The sequence below is a fragment of the Elgaria multicarinata genome, chromosome 5 (assembly GCF_023053635.1).
Source record: "Elgaria multicarinata webbii isolate HBS135686 ecotype San Diego chromosome 5, rElgMul1.1.pri, whole genome shotgun sequence".
Classification (NCBI taxonomy): Eukaryota; Metazoa; Chordata; class Lepidosauria; order Squamata; family Anguidae; genus Elgaria; species Elgaria multicarinata.
Window position 1 is genome coordinate 114354095 of NC_086175.1, and position 16613 is coordinate 114370707.

Here is a 16613-nt window from a genome sequence, read left to right on the forward strand (position 1 = left end):
AGGCATATCGACTACCATACCTAGATAACGTTAAAAAGGGACAATATTGCAACAGAGTTGGAAGCAAATACACCAGAAGTGTTTAGGATCCAGGTACCAAGTGATACAAATGTACACTAATATGCATCAAGCACCTGGGGTGAAATAAATCTTGAAACTGAAGCTTCAGTCCAAAATGATGTGCAAATGTATGTATGTTCTCTCTCCTTCCTATTCAGTCTCAGGTTTCAGAGTAATACCTAAAAAATAATGTGCAGTGAATTGCCAGATAAACTCAAGATGGACTATGTCCCCCAATTGTATGGAATGCTTTCTTTGCTTAAACCTTTTATGATTAAGTTCTCAAAACATTCTCCTGCAGAATGTATTGTTCTGACTGCTAATGATATTTATTGCTTAAATCACATCCTGCTCACATAAAAGAAAATTGGAAAAATAGAAAAAAGATTTATTTCAAGATTTCTAAAACATTTGAGAAATATGTACATATTGAGCAGTTTGTTCACCAACATTTACAGGATAATTAATGGACTGGAAAGAAGTGCTGGTATCTTTCTGAATGGCTATGTAAGATGGACCATGATGATTGTAAGCCCCCAAACTCAGAGGCTTATGATCCTCCAGCGCGACAGAGGCGATTTTCACCTCTCTGTCATTGTGTCCTGCATTTTTTTTTTGGTTAGACAGGCTTTTTTTGCTCATCTAGGCATCCTGGAAGGAAGCTGGCAGAGGGTCACAATAGCTCATATCCTGGCTTCTCCGGGTTCCTCCCCTCCCTGTCCACTGAAACACTTTTCCTCCTCTTCAAGGTTGAGTTCCTGACCTTGGAGGCCAGTCAGCATAGTTCTTTCCTGAGACAGGGAGTCGGATCTCCGATTTTCCCCTCAGAGGTTGGAGCGCTGTCTCTGACCTTGGATCGGGGTATCCAAACTATCCTACGGCTCTTCAGATGCTGTCTAAGGGCCATAGGATTGCTCACTGATTCGTGCAACCAAATTCAAGAAACATGTTCCTTTTAAAGCACAGGTAAACTTTGCATTGAAGTGCTACCTCAGAAATTCTCTTCACCAAACTAAAGTGGGCTGTGTTGGTTATTTCACAACCAAATTTGTTTGATACTATGGCAAGATAGTTCAGGATCAAAGAGTTTATATTATGAAACACAGCATACAATAGTTCAATTTTCTGTGCATATCAAGTCTCCATGAAGATCTGTTCTTCAACAGAATCTGAAGCATTCTTAATAGTGTTATTTTTTCCACATAATCAGCGTACATAGTGCCTTAAAAGGATAGAAGAGGGAGAGAAGGGAAAATATGGTTCATTTTCATTATGTGAGCGTACAGTCCTCATGGGCCAGTGGAAGAAGACAGTAAACATGTATAGTTTGTATTAATTATCTTTCCTTGGCTCATTTCATTTTTCAATTCTTTTATGCCCTAGTGCATGTTGGAAATTACTTAGGTAACTGTGTTATTTGATATAAGATCCCACACAATAAAGGTTAGTATCTTATATAGATTTAAGGGCCAAAGGTCCTATATATATTATCATTCTGAACCAGGCTCAACAAGGTTAAGGCCACCCAACAGAAACAATATTACAAATATTTGTTTTTTGCATGGCTTGGGACCAGAGCACCTGAAGGAAAGCCTGGCTCCATATAGGTCTGCCTAAAAAGAGGAACAAATTAACATTTGCATAAACCTCCTCAAAATAATTGTATAAGCTACATATGTAGTATTCTTTTGAATACATATGTACACAATTTGATAGGATTTAATAGGAATATACACACAACTGATGCTTTCAAAGTACCTAAAAACTGCACAGCTTAAATTTATTACCAGACTTGCCATCAGATAGTGGCAACTGCCCAACAAAAAATGTATGTGGACATGTGGGCATAATCTCACAGTTGGGCTACATACATGTATTTGCAGCAATACATATTCTAGATCAAAACCACTTTTGCAGAACAGTAGCCATATTACATCAATATAGAGTTCTGACCCTCAAATCTCATATGACACCTGTTTTATATCGCCACCGTGTCCGGTGAGAAGAGATTCATACTCTGGTAACACATATTTTCAGTGCTTCAGGAAATTCCAATTTAAAAATGAGACCCCTACTTACACTCATCTTGAAGCCGGCACCCAGTGTAGCAAAGTAAAATTCCTAGTGCGTAGGAATTTGAAAGCTTTTTTTTAAAAAAATCACGATTTCAGCAGTAAGAAAATATTTCTTATTAAATGCAAAGAAAAAGAACTATTTCTTTTAGGAGAAAAAAACGGGTGATTTCTTATTGCACTCTGTGTTTAACATTCCACAGTTCCTTTCTAAATATTTTCTGATTTTAGAATCATAAAAAATAATGTTGTTTTTGATAAAGAAATTCATGATAACTGAATACTGATAATCCTAAAATGCATGTTTGTGTATATTATCACATTTCATTAAGTATTTAGAAATAAATTATACAAATATTTTCAATATTATGACATCCCCCCCCCCCCAACCTAAAGATCGTATTTTAAGAGGTCTTGCTCATATCCATAGATTGTCGGGCATCAGCAACAGTTTCAGGCACTCGGACAGTCATATTATTCATAGATTTCTTCAAGCAGATTTGACAACCCAATCGAGATCTAGAGGAGGGGGCAGAAAGCAGCTTATAAGAACACATAAATGTGACAGCACTTTCTGTCAGGGTCAACGAGGAGATGAATAAATTAAATATTAGATGAAAGGATAGTAAATAGAAGAGCAAAAAGACTACATAATAAATACTTAGCTTTAGACAGTTCAATGCACTCTGAATTCATTTGTTTATTGTAATTCTTACAACCACCCTGTAATGTAGGTCAGTATTATCTACATATTGCATCCAAGGCTGAAAAAGAAGGTAGCTAGGCAGAGTCAAGATTTCCTCTGCTCAAGTGATACACCTAGGCCTTAGCCAGACCTAAGGTTTATCCCGGGATTGTCTCAGGGTCATGCCTGTTCATGTAAATGGCACACAGGGGATCCCGGGATCAGGCAGGGACGACCCCAGGACATCTCGGGATAAACTTTAGGTCTAGCTAAGGCCTAAGATAACATCAAATACTGAGCTTAACTCTTGGTTCTTATTTATTTATTTATTTATTTACCCTCTTACTATGTATGCAAAATCACAAGAAAGAACTATCTGCCAAAAAGGTTTCCTTTTCAAAACATACTAAGAAAATATACCATGGAAAATGGTTTTGGCAGATAGTGAATGTTGCATTGAAAGTTGGAAAGAAACTCAAAAATATGCTTTTGCTTTGGCCTCTATTGCTCTGGAAAGTTAATTCAAAATTTTTTAGAAGCCACCATAAAAACTTTCAAAATAAAGATTTAAAAAGTAGGGGTTCATAGGCTTGGGACAAAGAACTGAACATTTCAGCTCTCAGGTTAGATACAGGGCCATTTTGCAAGAAATGGTAGCAAATTGTGGGTTACTTAACTCATGGCAAATCATGGGTTAATTAATACACAATTTGCTAGCTTGCATGCCGTGTGTGCGCTGCTGCTTTGAATATGCAACCTCTGACTGGCCTGATCATAGGTTGCTTTGTGACATACAAACCTGGACACTAAGGTCATGGCTAGACCAGGCCAAATCCCGAGATTGTCCTGGGATCATCCCTGTGCATCCAAATGACACACGGGATCCCGGGAGCAGGCAGGGACGACCCCTCTATTTGCCTGGGATAATCCTTAGGTCTAGCTAAGGCCTAAGAGTAATTATTGGGTTCAACAACACACAGTTAACATAAGAACTAATAGCAGAAAACCTAAGATTGGCCTGAATGAAGGCTGCATATTCAAAGTAGCAGTGGTATGCACACAAACCATGTGTTAATTAAACCATGATTTGCTGCTATTATGTAGGAACTGGGTCAATGTCTTACAGGTAGATGGCATGCATCACCTAAGGACAAATTACACTTCAGTTTTTGATTAACTGCAGGTTAGAATTACATCCCAACACTAAACTGGTGAACAATCTAATTTTATAACCTATAAGATTAATCAAAGTTTGTTGAGTTCAGATGAAGATGGAAAGTTAATCAAAAACTGAAATGAAAGCTTGTTTTTTCCTTATCATGGATAAGTTCAGACTGCTGTGACTTATACTAGATGTCATATATTTAATATAAACTAAACAGTGTGTAGTTTCTAGAGTGATGCAGTCAAGATCCTTTGGTAGATTTCAAGCTGGTTCCAACTTACTTTTCTGTCAACCCATAGGCAAGGTCCAGCATATCCATTTCCTCATCAGTGATTGCATCTAGCTTTTCAAATATATGATCTTCAAAGATTAAGTGACAAGTAGAACATGCCAGTGTTCCTTCACACGCACCTAAAGATAAGCAAAACAGTTTCACACTCATACGTAAAGTGGGTTTTCTGGTAAATTAATCCTTGTTCATTTTACATATACATATCTCAAAATTTCTCAATATCCCAAAGTATTTGAGGTGCAAAATCTGAGCATCCTTAACGTGGTTAAATATTCAAATAAATTCATATCTCTGAATTATTTTTATTAGGATATTTATAAACATTTTAACCCTGGATAGTTCAACAGCATGCACTTCCACTTCATTTAACTTTTAAGGGAAAGAGGGGAAACAAAAACATTAAATTATTATTATTATTATTATTATTATTATTATTATTTATTTATTTATTTATTTATTTATATAGCACCATCAATGTACATGGTGCTGTACAGAGTAAAACAGTAAATAGCAAGGCCCTGCCGCATAGGCTTACAATCTAATAAAATCATAGTAAAACAATAAGGAGGGGAAGAGAATGCCAACAGGCACAGGGTAGGGTAAGCAGGCACAGGGTAGGGTAAAACTAACAGTATAAAGTCCGCACAACATCAAGTTTTAAAAGCTTTAGGAAAAAGAAAAGTTTTTAGTTGAGCTTTAAAAGCTGCGATTGAACTTGTAGTTCTCAAATGTTCTGGAAGAGCGTTCCAGGCGTAAGGGGCAGTTAACATATTAATTTTAGCCTATTTAAAGAGCTGTGCATTAGATATTAGGCTCAGCCAAAAGTTTTCCAAGGATTTTGACCAAATTTGGGGGAACTTTCAGGAGAGGTCTATCTCTCTCACCGTTTTCACTACTCTCTCCACCCCCCACTCCCTTAGCAGTGAAGATAGCAGTGACTGTCCCAGTGGCTGCCATCCCTTTCACCCCACAGAATGGCATCATGTCATCACGGAGAATAATTGCAGGAGTATTTGGAGGAAGGAGGCGGTGAATGGGGACTGGCAGCTGCCCCTCGTAAGTCTCCCCTTTTACACTGTGAACTACCAAAAACCTTCCCTCATCATTAACACCTATGAATATGATGGTGGCTATGGTGGGCAGCATTTTGAGAGGGCAATAATAATAATAATAATAATAATAATAATAATAATAATAATAATAATAATAATAATAATAATAATAATTTTGTTACCTGCCTCTCCCTCCGGATTGATTTCCTACAGTCCCCTGCCAAAAATGAATTAGTTTCAAAACTTCCTATTGTGCCATTCATTAGGGGAACAATCATATAGCCCCTAGACAGTCTGGGGGAACAGAGGATAGCATGGATCCTTGGATCCAAGGACGGAATCAGCGCTCCCACTACAGATCCAGGAATCCCAGCTCCCTGTCCCCTACCCCTCGCAGCTGGCATGGATAGAACCATGTTGGCTGCTTCGTCAAGGTCGCAAAGGCGACCTCAGAGAGAAAGTAAAGGGGGGGGTGTCAGAGTGTGCCAGGGGGAGGGGAGGGAACTGGGGAGGCCAGCTTACGATGCACCTTCAGGTCTCCTCGGCCTCATCCCTTGCCGCTCCTCTGAGCCCATCTAGACCAGTGAAAAAACCCGTCTAGCCAAAATGCAGACCACGAGGAGCGTGGAGGTGAGGATTACTCCTTCACTCTGCCTTGGATGGCCTTAAGCCTTCGAGCAGGAGGCTTATAGCCATCCTGACAGGATTGTGTCCAAAGTTACTATTTCATGAAATTGCACTTTTCAATAATTTTTTCCCCATCCATCAGTTACTGTATTTATCTTTTAATGAATGTTTCTATCTTTATCTGTAGTCAAAAAAGAACTAACATGCATGAAATGTCTCAGGCTATTAATGTACGACAAATCCTTGTGTGTACTCTGTCTACTTATTTTCCCCATCATCTGTGGATGTTCATAATCATTTTAAGAACTAGATTTGCTATTTAAGTGAAGGGGAATAGGTATCTGAGACATGGCAGTGGAACTTGCTACAAAATGTAATAGTGTGGAGAGCTTCTATTCCATTTCCCCCTCTGCCCAATTTTAATCTCCCAACAAGCACTTGGCATTCTATAAACATGGAGCATGCTCAGTCCTCACTGGGCCCTCATGCTTTGTTTGGTGGAGGGAAAACACTCCTTCAGGGTTAGTTTCCTAAATATTGTTTGTATTTCTGCAAACATTGGACTTCGCCTGAACATACCTTCCTCTTGTTTCTCAGTGGCCCCTTTTTGGCCAAAATCCTGTAAGTTCACTATTAGAGGGAATGATTTTGTTAATGGTGTCCCTGAGGCTTCTAATGCAAATTAGCCTATCAACCAGGAATGGTTTCAGCATCCCAGCTTCCTTGCTCCAAATGGCCTTATCTATGTTAAACATATAGTAGGAAACAGGAACTAATAATAATATATCAGGAACTAATAATAATAATATATCAGAATTATAAAAGATGTATTTATGCCTCTGGTAAGAATTAAAAGAGCTGAAGCCAGAATAAGTAAAGACAAAAATGTGGAGATGGAGGTCATCTTATAACACCAACAGAGCAGCCACTTTACTGAAAGACAGTTATGCTAAAGGTAGGCAAGATTGTGTCAAACTTGTTTAAATCTTTCTGGAGCAGCACGCTATCTGAACCTGTATCGCCCCCTAGTGATAAATACACAAAAGTCTTTACAGGCCAGGAGCTTCTGGTAACAATTTTAAAGTGGTTAATGAGGGTTTTCAATAACCACACTAATTTTCTGTAACTTTTTAGATCTTAACCATCTTGCTTCCCTTATCTGGTTTAATAAAGTGCTTTAAGATGTGTCCAAAGAAAAACATGCTAAGCCACGGTGGTTAAGCATTTTGAGCGAAGTATTATGGCTTAGCATGTTATGTGAACCATGACTTAGCTTGTCATGAGAACCATTCCTAACCATAGTGGCTACAAAACCACGGTTTAACCACGTTCACTAAACCATTTGCTGCAAAAGGTTTAGCGGCCCAACCATGGCTTAGTGTGTTGGCTGAACAAACTCCTTGACATATTCATATATCAGAGTTCTAAGCAGAGTGATAACAGTTAAAATGATTTAACATTTCTTGCTATGTCAATTATTTAAACTCTTTATTTAAATCATATTTTAGAAGTATTTATTATTGTGTTAATTGTTTTAATTTTTGTAAGCTACTTTGAAATCATTGATAAAAGGCAGTATTATGAATATTTTAACTAAAATAAAATAAAATAAATGAGAAGAGGGGGACCAGACAGAAAGACAACAGTTATACTATGAATCAGAGGTGATGGTGGATTGTGGAGATAATTCAACAGAAAACAGGAAAGAGATTACAAACGTGGGTTCAGTGGAGACAGGAACAAATGGTAAAAGAAACACAGGAACATTCAACAGATAAAAAGAGAAAGGCAATTGGTCACTTGCTGTAAAAGATCCAGAAATAGTGTGATCAGTTATAGCTGTCTGACTGGAATGGTTGAGCAGGCAGGTGAAAGAACATACTCTAAGACGGTTAGAGTGCACCAGCAGCTCAGGGTTACCCCGTATCTTCTTAAGGATCAGAAACAGCAACACATGAACCAGTTCTAGGCACTGCATTCCAAGAAAGTTCCCATTGCATGAAGGTGAAGAGCTAGATAAGTGCATCTGCTTATTTTTTTTTATTTATTAAGGATTTTATTATTTCATCTAACCACTGGGCTCAACCCATGTTCTGAGCCACACAGAATATGAGATCTTTATCTTCCTGATAGTACTGAGCCTGAGGAAAGTAGAAATTACATGATAGGAACTAGAAATTTACGACACAGAATGAAATACCCCTATTGGTATTTCATTCTGTGCATACAAGGCAATCCATTATACATGGACGACCCTCCAACTGCAGAGCAGAATAAAATCAGGGCTACAATTAGATTGTTAAAAAGGGAAGGAACATTTGTGCGGGAGGGGAAAAAATACTCATGGAGACCATGCCAGATTAAAAACATTCCTGTTCCAGAAGGCACTAGATCAGCCCTATTTTAGTTTACTTTTAAAATTGACTAGTCTTGTAGCTCTCTAGTAAAAACTTTTGCATAACTCCCTCATTAATATAAGTGGGACCTGCAAGTGCTTAACAGTTTGAAGTTAAAACTGATGTTGAAGTTAAAAAAAATAGCAGAATATCATTTCCTTATTAAATTATATACTCTAGTTACATGAAATTAAGTACTTTTACTTACCAAACCCATCTATGTCTACATTGTTATCAACCACAACATCTAGAAGAGAGTCCCCAACTTTCCCTTTGGCTGTTAGCTTGTCACCATCACGATTTATGAAGTGCACAGTAACTTTATCTTCTGAGCTGGAAAAAAAATTAAAACAGCGTCTTCAATCATTTTTACGTATAACTGTGTGAGGGACTCAAAAAGACTGTACAATTTTCTGGAGCTTGGGTAAGCAACATGATAACACAAACTTTCAATATTTGTGAACAGGACTGCTGAACCACTTGCGGGAGAGATAAGCTGGTTGAAGGTTAGCATATATGTGATAAATATGGACTTTCATCTTGAATCCTTTAGTGTAGCTTAAAACTGTCTGTAGTTCACTGTCCAAAACATAATTTGAGATTTCCTAAATTTAAGCTTTTAATGTAATATTTCAGAAATCTGTTTAGTGTGTATGGCTATCAGAATTATAGAAGTCAGCTTATTCTATATCTTTGGCTAAAGAACAGTTATGTATTATTCTTATTATTTATAAGGCACATACATTTTCTGTGCATTGTACAAAGATCAAAATCCATTCCAGTTCCTCACTACAACCTCAGAAGTCCTAACACACATGATACAGAAGGAAAAAAGGAATGGAGAAGAAGACAACCAAACTCAGGCACCAAACCTATATATTAATATTAAACTCATTCTCTTGAGTTCCAATTCTGATGTAGCCAAAACAGCAGCATCCATGTACAACAGGGAGACATAAGTAGACTTGAGGAAACCCCCAAAAATCTTTTAGAAAAAAACTTTAGTAAAAAGCTGTAAGGGACTCCCCCCCCCCGGCCTCAGTACAATGAGGGCCAGAGAATACTGTGCTTGGTGGGGGTAGGGTTTGTGGGTGGGGGGTATGGAATGGAATGACACCCTGACTAGGACACTTCACACTGCAATATTTTGTTGCAAGTCCCACTTGTTCATAAAGTAACAGTTCATCTTTGGATCCAAAGGCAAGTTAACTTAGTGAGGTTTATCGATGGAAAGTTCTCTGCCCACTCTTCACCCACATTGTTCAGGAGCCTCCCCGACCCGCCAGCCCTCTGGTTCCAGCAGTTACAAGTGGCAACAGGGGAGAGGAGATAGGTTAATTTAAAGAAGCCTATGGAAGGAAAGTTTCCTATCGTAGGATCCAAACCATAATAATTTCTAATACTTCAGAATGTATAATTATGCCCACGATTCAAGAACCTCAAAATGATAATACAAAGAACAGAGGCAAATAATCAACAACGTCACATGGTTCTGCTTTTGCTGAACTACTGTTCAGCATCAGTTTGTCCATGGGGGAAACGCCATGCTTTAATACTTTTCAATATAAGCAAACTTCTTGCACACAGAAAACGAACATGCTGGGGAGAAGACTGCACAGAAAAATCTTTTCTTGGCATGCCAGCATGCTATATGAAGGCAGGCTTTTTTGTTTGTTTGTTTTTTGAGGAGAGAGGCATTCTGCTGCATTCTGAAAGCACTGTCCTATGAGCTGCTGTTGATCATGCAGGTAGGGTCAAAAACAAAGAACAAGAGATAAGTTTAATAACTAACATCTAAATAAATTTAAAGAACAATCTTTAGATATGGATTTTCTGTATGGGGGTATTTTTTAGGCATTGTGGATGAATAAAGTAATTGAAATGTGTCAATTAAAATCTTGAGTTTGTGGTTTTACAGTGGTCATACTTTAGTCTCTGACCCACCTGGATGCAACAGTGTAAATCTGAAATCCAATTAGACCACTGAATTAACAAATCAAATCGTGCTTCCAGAGCTCAGTTGACCAGCCTTTTCCAGCGCTACAATTTTATTTAAGATGTATGACCTGCCTTATCAACCAAATATTATTCTAGATGGTATCAAAAAGACAAAACATGGTTCTAAATTACATATGATTGTTTCAGTAGTAACATTCTTTAGCAGCAGTATGTGGCATAATTTATTATGATGCCACATTTAATTCATGTCAAATGTGTCCTCAATCCAGTCCACCCACAACTTTCCCCTGAGGACAGCCACAAGCAGTTCTCAGGAACAAGGATGCATTCCTTTAGATATAATCAGCGATGAAAGACTGACCTTGTTTATCAGCAAAATTCAGTGAAGTATATGCTAATTTGATTCTTAGTTAAGTTCCTGAATTTCTACAAAGGCTAAAATAATAGCATTTTAAAATACTGAATTATCATGCACACGCGCGCGCGCACACACACACACACGCACCGAGGACCTTTTTGCTTATTGTGTGGTCCCTGGGATTCTTCCTACAGCAAGATGAGAACAGACTTCAAGACGACTTCAAGTTCATGCATTCCCCTTTGTACCTTCCTACAGGAAGATATGGGAGATACTCAATTTAATCTAATTTGCATAGGAAAATTTTCCCATTCAAGTTTCTCTAGAAAACTCACATCACTAGTCAGATACAACTCCCTAATAGTCTAGGCAATACTTAAATCATTACATACTAAACAAAGTTCTAATTTGACTACATCCAATAAAATAGGGACTGGATACTTGTGTAATTTATAATTAGGTCCAATCAGATTTCAAGGTATCCATGGGTTACTACTACTACTACATCCAATTAGATACAATGGTGAGTGCTCCCATGGGATGGCTGTGACTTCCATGTTGGCAATGACTGTGTTTTTATAATGTATTAGTATTAATCAGGATACATGTCATCATGCATCATGCAGTAACTGGTAACTCATTAAAATAAGAGTATGTAACCCTTGTATATTCTTGTTTGTTCAGCTAGAACAGTGGTTCTCAACCTGTGGGTCACGACCCCTTTAGGGTCGAATGACCCTTTCACAGGGGTCGCCTAAGACCATCGGAAAACACATATTTCCGATGGTCTTAGGAACTGAGCTACATAATTTTGCTACATAACAGTAGCAAAATTACAGTTATGAAGTAGCAACGAAAATAATTTTATGGTTGGGGGTCACTACAACATGAGGAATTGTATTAAAGGGTCGTGGCATTAGGAAGATTGAGAACCACTGAGCTAGAATAAATAGCATATTTTGGCTCATCAAACCTTTGGGAGGAGGAAGAGTGTCAAAGGGGTCTTTGCAGAGTTCTGGTTGACCAGGTAACTGGATTTTGAAGGCAACGAAAAATAATTAGATAGACAGATAGATAAGACAAAAGAGAGGAAATAGGTTCTCTAGGCTCTCTAATAGGTTCTCTAAATAGTTCCCTGACTCTGTGAGAGATGGGCCTCTGGGCCCTCCTGGTCTTATCAATGAATTCTGCTAACTCGCATTCCCTGTACTACTGGTTATTCACCTACGAAACAGACAAAAGGGCAGATAAAGGATACAAAGTAACACAAACAGTTTAATTGCTGGAAGAGGGCAACCACAATGATCAGGAGGCTGGAGCACCTTTCTTTTGGCAAAAAGCTACATCATTTGGGACTTCTTAGTTGGGAGAAAAAAGTGAATGGGAGGATGGGACATTACATAGGTTTATACAATTATGCACTGTGCAAATCAAGGATGGGTCACTTGTGGCCCTCCAGATGTTTTGCTCTGTACTTCCCGTTACCCCTCATCACTGGCTATGCTGGCTAGGGCTGATGGGAGTTGTAGGCCAAAACATCTGAAGGGCCATAGTTTCCCACCCCTGGTGCCGAGAAAGTGAAAATGTCCCTGCCTGTTTTTTTTTTTATTGGTGCTCTTTTTTAAAATAACTGTTAATGTGTTATCCTTTTTATCTTTTATTGTTTACTACTATGGAATCTGCTTAGATGTTTAGATATATAAACGTTGTAAATAAATAAAACAAAAATCTTGGGTAAACTGATCCTTACTTCTAAGAATCTGTCATCCTCAGGCCTCATAATTTAGCTTGCAGGGGTGACTGAAGGAGCTAAACAACCTTCTTTTCCTTTTTCTTACGTTTTCTATTCTATTCTTCATCCCCAGAATTCTTCAGTGTGCAAGGGGAGGCCCTGTACACTGATATGACATTATTTGAGGAAGGGATGGGATAAAAAGTGAACCCGTTATTCTCCCCTCTACTCGTTTATCCTCACAACAATCCCATGAGGTAGGTCAGGCGGTGTGTGAGAGAAAGAAATATGAGAGTAATTGGCCCAAAGTCACCCAGGCAGAATCTACGGTACTGCTTTAAAATGGTTTATAACAGTACTGACAACCCATGACACTCTCCATATACAGTTTTCAAACCATTTTCAAAGTGTTACATCCTGCTCGGTGTCGCTCTGGCCCCAGTGAGCTTCACGGTTGACACTTTGGAAGGGGCATCCTACTGCTATGCTCTTGGGCTGAAGGTGAAGCCACAGCCGCCCTAGTGCAAAGTTTACCTGCCCCTTCAGAGCAGGGGGACGATGAAGGGAGGGAGCGGAGGGGACGGGAGAGGAGGGGCGCGAAACCTCTCCGAGAGGACCCCTGCTCTGAGGGGCGGCTGGAGGGCGTGTGGGGAGGCGAGGGGGGCTCCTCGTCCCCCGAGCACAGGGCATTCCCCGCGTACCTGAGTTGTACCAGGGCCGAGGCGTGGAACAGCCGGCCGGGGCCTAGGTTGGCAGCGCCGCCCCAGCTTCTCCCTGTCCCGCCACCACGCGTTGTAAGGAGCCGACGGCAGGAGGAGGCCGCAGCCACCCGAAGCAGGGCTCCCGTGGCGCCTGAGGTAGCCATGCCGTCAAGACAGGCAAGGGCGCAGGTCACGGAGGCGGCGCTGGGGTCGAAGGCGACGGAAACAGGCCGGGCGACTTCCTCCTCGCTCCGCTCACGCCGACTAAAGTCGAAAGGCCGCCCGTTTGCCCAACCGGCACCAACTGCGGCTATTCTCGTAGCCTCGTACGCCGACAGCGGAGGCGGCCGCTTTCGAATGAGGCGCCGCAAAGTGCGCAGGACCAGCGCTTCCTTAGCGTAGGCGTCGGATTACGGAAACTGCACAAACGCAGCGTGCTACGAAGAATGCGCAGTCATGGGGCGGATGGCGGCTGCTTCGGCTATTGCTCGCTTTTGCTCTTTCTGGCTCTCTCCGCTTTTACCAGATTCACCTTACAGCGGACGTTCCCGCTCAGAGAAGGCGGGGACACACACACACACACACACACACACACACACACACACACACACACACACACACACACGCATAACTAGACTGGCCTACTTTACAGGATTGTTGTAGGGATTGTTGAGATAATGTGCAAACCCAACACTGTATAGCCGTAGCCAATGTAGGCTGGTGGCTCCGTTTTCGGTGGGGCTGTGTATCCATCCTGAGTTTCAGTCAGAAACAACCAGAACTCTAAAGGAGCTATCCAAAGTGCCGAATCATATCACCAAAATAGGTTCAGAACCTTGGGTAACTCCTGTAGAGTTCTGGCTGGTTCTGACTGAAACCCCGAATGGATTCACACACCCGCTGGAATCAGAGCCACCATCCTCCACTGGCTGTAGATTTCAAACTTGTCTGTTTGATTGGCTCCTTCAGGACTCTAGATTTCTCTAAACTGATATTCCTTTCCTCTCTACATGTATCCCAGGAATGCCTATGCCAGTGGTAGGGAAAGTGTGGCTGTCCAAACATTTAGTACTCCAACTCCCATTATCCCTGGACATTGGCAATGCAGGCTACGGCTGATGGGAGTTGCATTCCAACAGCTTCTGGCAGACTCCCTCATCCCCCACTCCTGGCCTATGTGCTCATCTGTATGGTGACTTCCCACATGGGTGGTTCAGTGCCGAAGAGCTAAACCAAAATGGGGTGGGGGGGAGGAAAAGGCACCATGACAAAAAGGAGGTGACAAGCCGTGTGGGTATTTTGTGCTATCATAATTTTTTTGGACCAAGAGCTTGGCAACCTTTTTAGCCCCAAGGGCAGCATGCAGCATGCATAGCCCCAAGGGCAGCATGCACCAGCATGCAGTGTTAGATCACAAGGCTGCACCTGCACACTCTTCTCCTCCCTGTCTCCCACCACATCCCAGCATGCAGGGGTGGGGAGGATCAAACCTCATACTGAGATGAGAGGCGGGGAGTCTCTTCATGCCAGCAATCTGAGCGAGATTGCTGGCCAAATTTAAGACCTCTCCCCCTACTCTGTAATCCTAATCCAGTTTGCTGTTTGCCCACTCTTATTAGCAAGGAAACAGCAGTCTGTTCCTGGACAACCAGGTGATGGCTGGGAAGTGGGGGAAAGTGGGCAGAGTACACAGGGGCCCTCCACAGGCCGCATACAGCCTGCAGGTTGCCCATATATGTTTCGGACAGGGCCACCCATGTGCCGATCCTGCTAGTTTCCAATCTGCCATTTGAAGGATTGACATAGTCTTTGTGTGGCTGGCAGGCATGCCCAATAATAGAACATAAGAAGAGCCATGCTGGATCAGAACAAGGGTCCATCTAGCCCAGCATTCTGTTCACACAGTGGCCAACCAACTGTTGACCAGGAACACACAAGGCGGACATGAAAGCAGAAGCACCCTTCCACTCATTTCCCCCAGCAACTGGTGTATATATAGGCTTACCACCTCAAATACTGCAGGTAGCATATAGCTATCAGGACTAGTAGCCATTGATAGCCTTCTCCTCCAGGAATTTATTCAACCCCCTTTTAAAACCATCCAAATTGGTGGCCATCACTACATCTTGTAGAAGCAAATTTCAAAGTTTGACTGCGCTGTGTGAAGAAGTACTTCCTTTTATATGTCCTGAATCTCCCACCAGTCAGCTTCATGGGATGAGCCTGGGTTATGGAAGAGGGAGAAAAATGTCTGCCTATCCACATTCTCCACAGCATGCATAATTTTGTACACGTCCACTCTTAGCCTCCCTTTTTTCCAATCTAAACAATCCCAGCTGTTGCAACCTTCCCTCACAGGGGAAATGCTCCAGTCCCTTGATAATTGTAGCTGTCCTTCTCTGCACTTTTTCCAGCTCTGCAATATGGGTTTTTTTTTAGGTGTGGTGACCAGAACTGTACTCATCGAACAACCTTCATTTTGCAAACAATCTGCCATTACAGCCTCACATTTCCTTATCTGATTGCCATAAGTGGATGGGAGAGAAAACATATAGTTGCTTTGCCTCTTCTTCCACTTGGGTTGCTTCCCAGACAGTAAACTGAATCAACTGGTATCAAGCCTTACCTTCTTAATAAAAAATTTGCATAACTCATTTGTGCCTCCTCCTAATTAGTACCCATGTACTCGGGTAATAATGTTGACTTCAAAAAAAGCTAGTTTGCATGAAAGCGTTCACTCTGCCGAAATCGGGACCTGGTGAATAACTTTATTCACCAGGTCCCTGGTGAATAACGTTGAGCTTTTTTATTGTATTTTATATTATGGTTTTATACTGTTGTTTTATGTTATGAATGGTTTTAATTTTTGTGAACCGCCCAGAGAGCTCCGCTATTGGGCGGTATAGAAATGCAATAAATAAATAAATAAATAAACTTTATAAACAGGTTGGACCCAAAATTAAAAGTTACAGTATGAAGTGCTCCCATTCAGCATGCCAGCCACCCATGCCATCTTCCAGGATACTCCATTCCATTTCTGCCCTTCCTACTACCAGATGGTTTTCCAGTTTCCCTTCAACTGTCCATCAGCATTTCATGTCCATTGGTCATGCTCAGTCCTCATTGGACTCTTTTGACTAGGGTGGAGAGTGGGAGAGTCTCTCTATTAGGGGTTATTAAACTAAAGATTTTGTGTTCTTCTGCAAATCTTGTGGTTCCACAAGCCTGCAGATTTCTCACTTTTGTACATGAGTAGTGTCCTTTGACTATATAAAGATTGGCACTCGAGAATTGAGCTTGTGATTCGTATTAATTACATAATGATGACTACGTGATATGATTCATGTGAAATATTTGGAGGCCCAGGGTCATGTTTATAAACAATGCAGAAGTACAAGAGGGACAGTGAGTGGATTGGTGGCTATCTTGCACAATCTTTGCTTTCTTCAGGCTTGAAATTGCTCAGAAAATTCCTGGCGGGACACACAATCCAACTTCTGTGGGAAAGTTATGC

General features: G+C 40.9%; 1 protein-coding gene across 1 annotated transcript in view; it reads right to left on the reverse strand.

Moving 5' to 3' along the window:
* Positions 1–432: 432 nt before the first annotated feature.
* Positions 433–16613, reverse strand: part of FDX1 (ferredoxin 1) — a 38331-nt gene continuing 22150 nt past the window's right edge. The window contains exons 2-5 of the mRNA XM_063127730.1: positions 13100–13491; positions 8558–8682; positions 4264–4393; positions 433–2651 (exon numbers count right to left, since the gene is read on the reverse strand). Of these exons, the coding sequence (XP_062983800.1) occupies positions 2537–2651; positions 4264–4393; positions 8558–8682; positions 13100–13491 (762 nt within the window). The 3' untranslated portion in view covers positions 433–2536. The remainder of the gene's footprint in view (positions 2652–4263; positions 4394–8557; positions 8683–13099; positions 13492–16613) is intronic.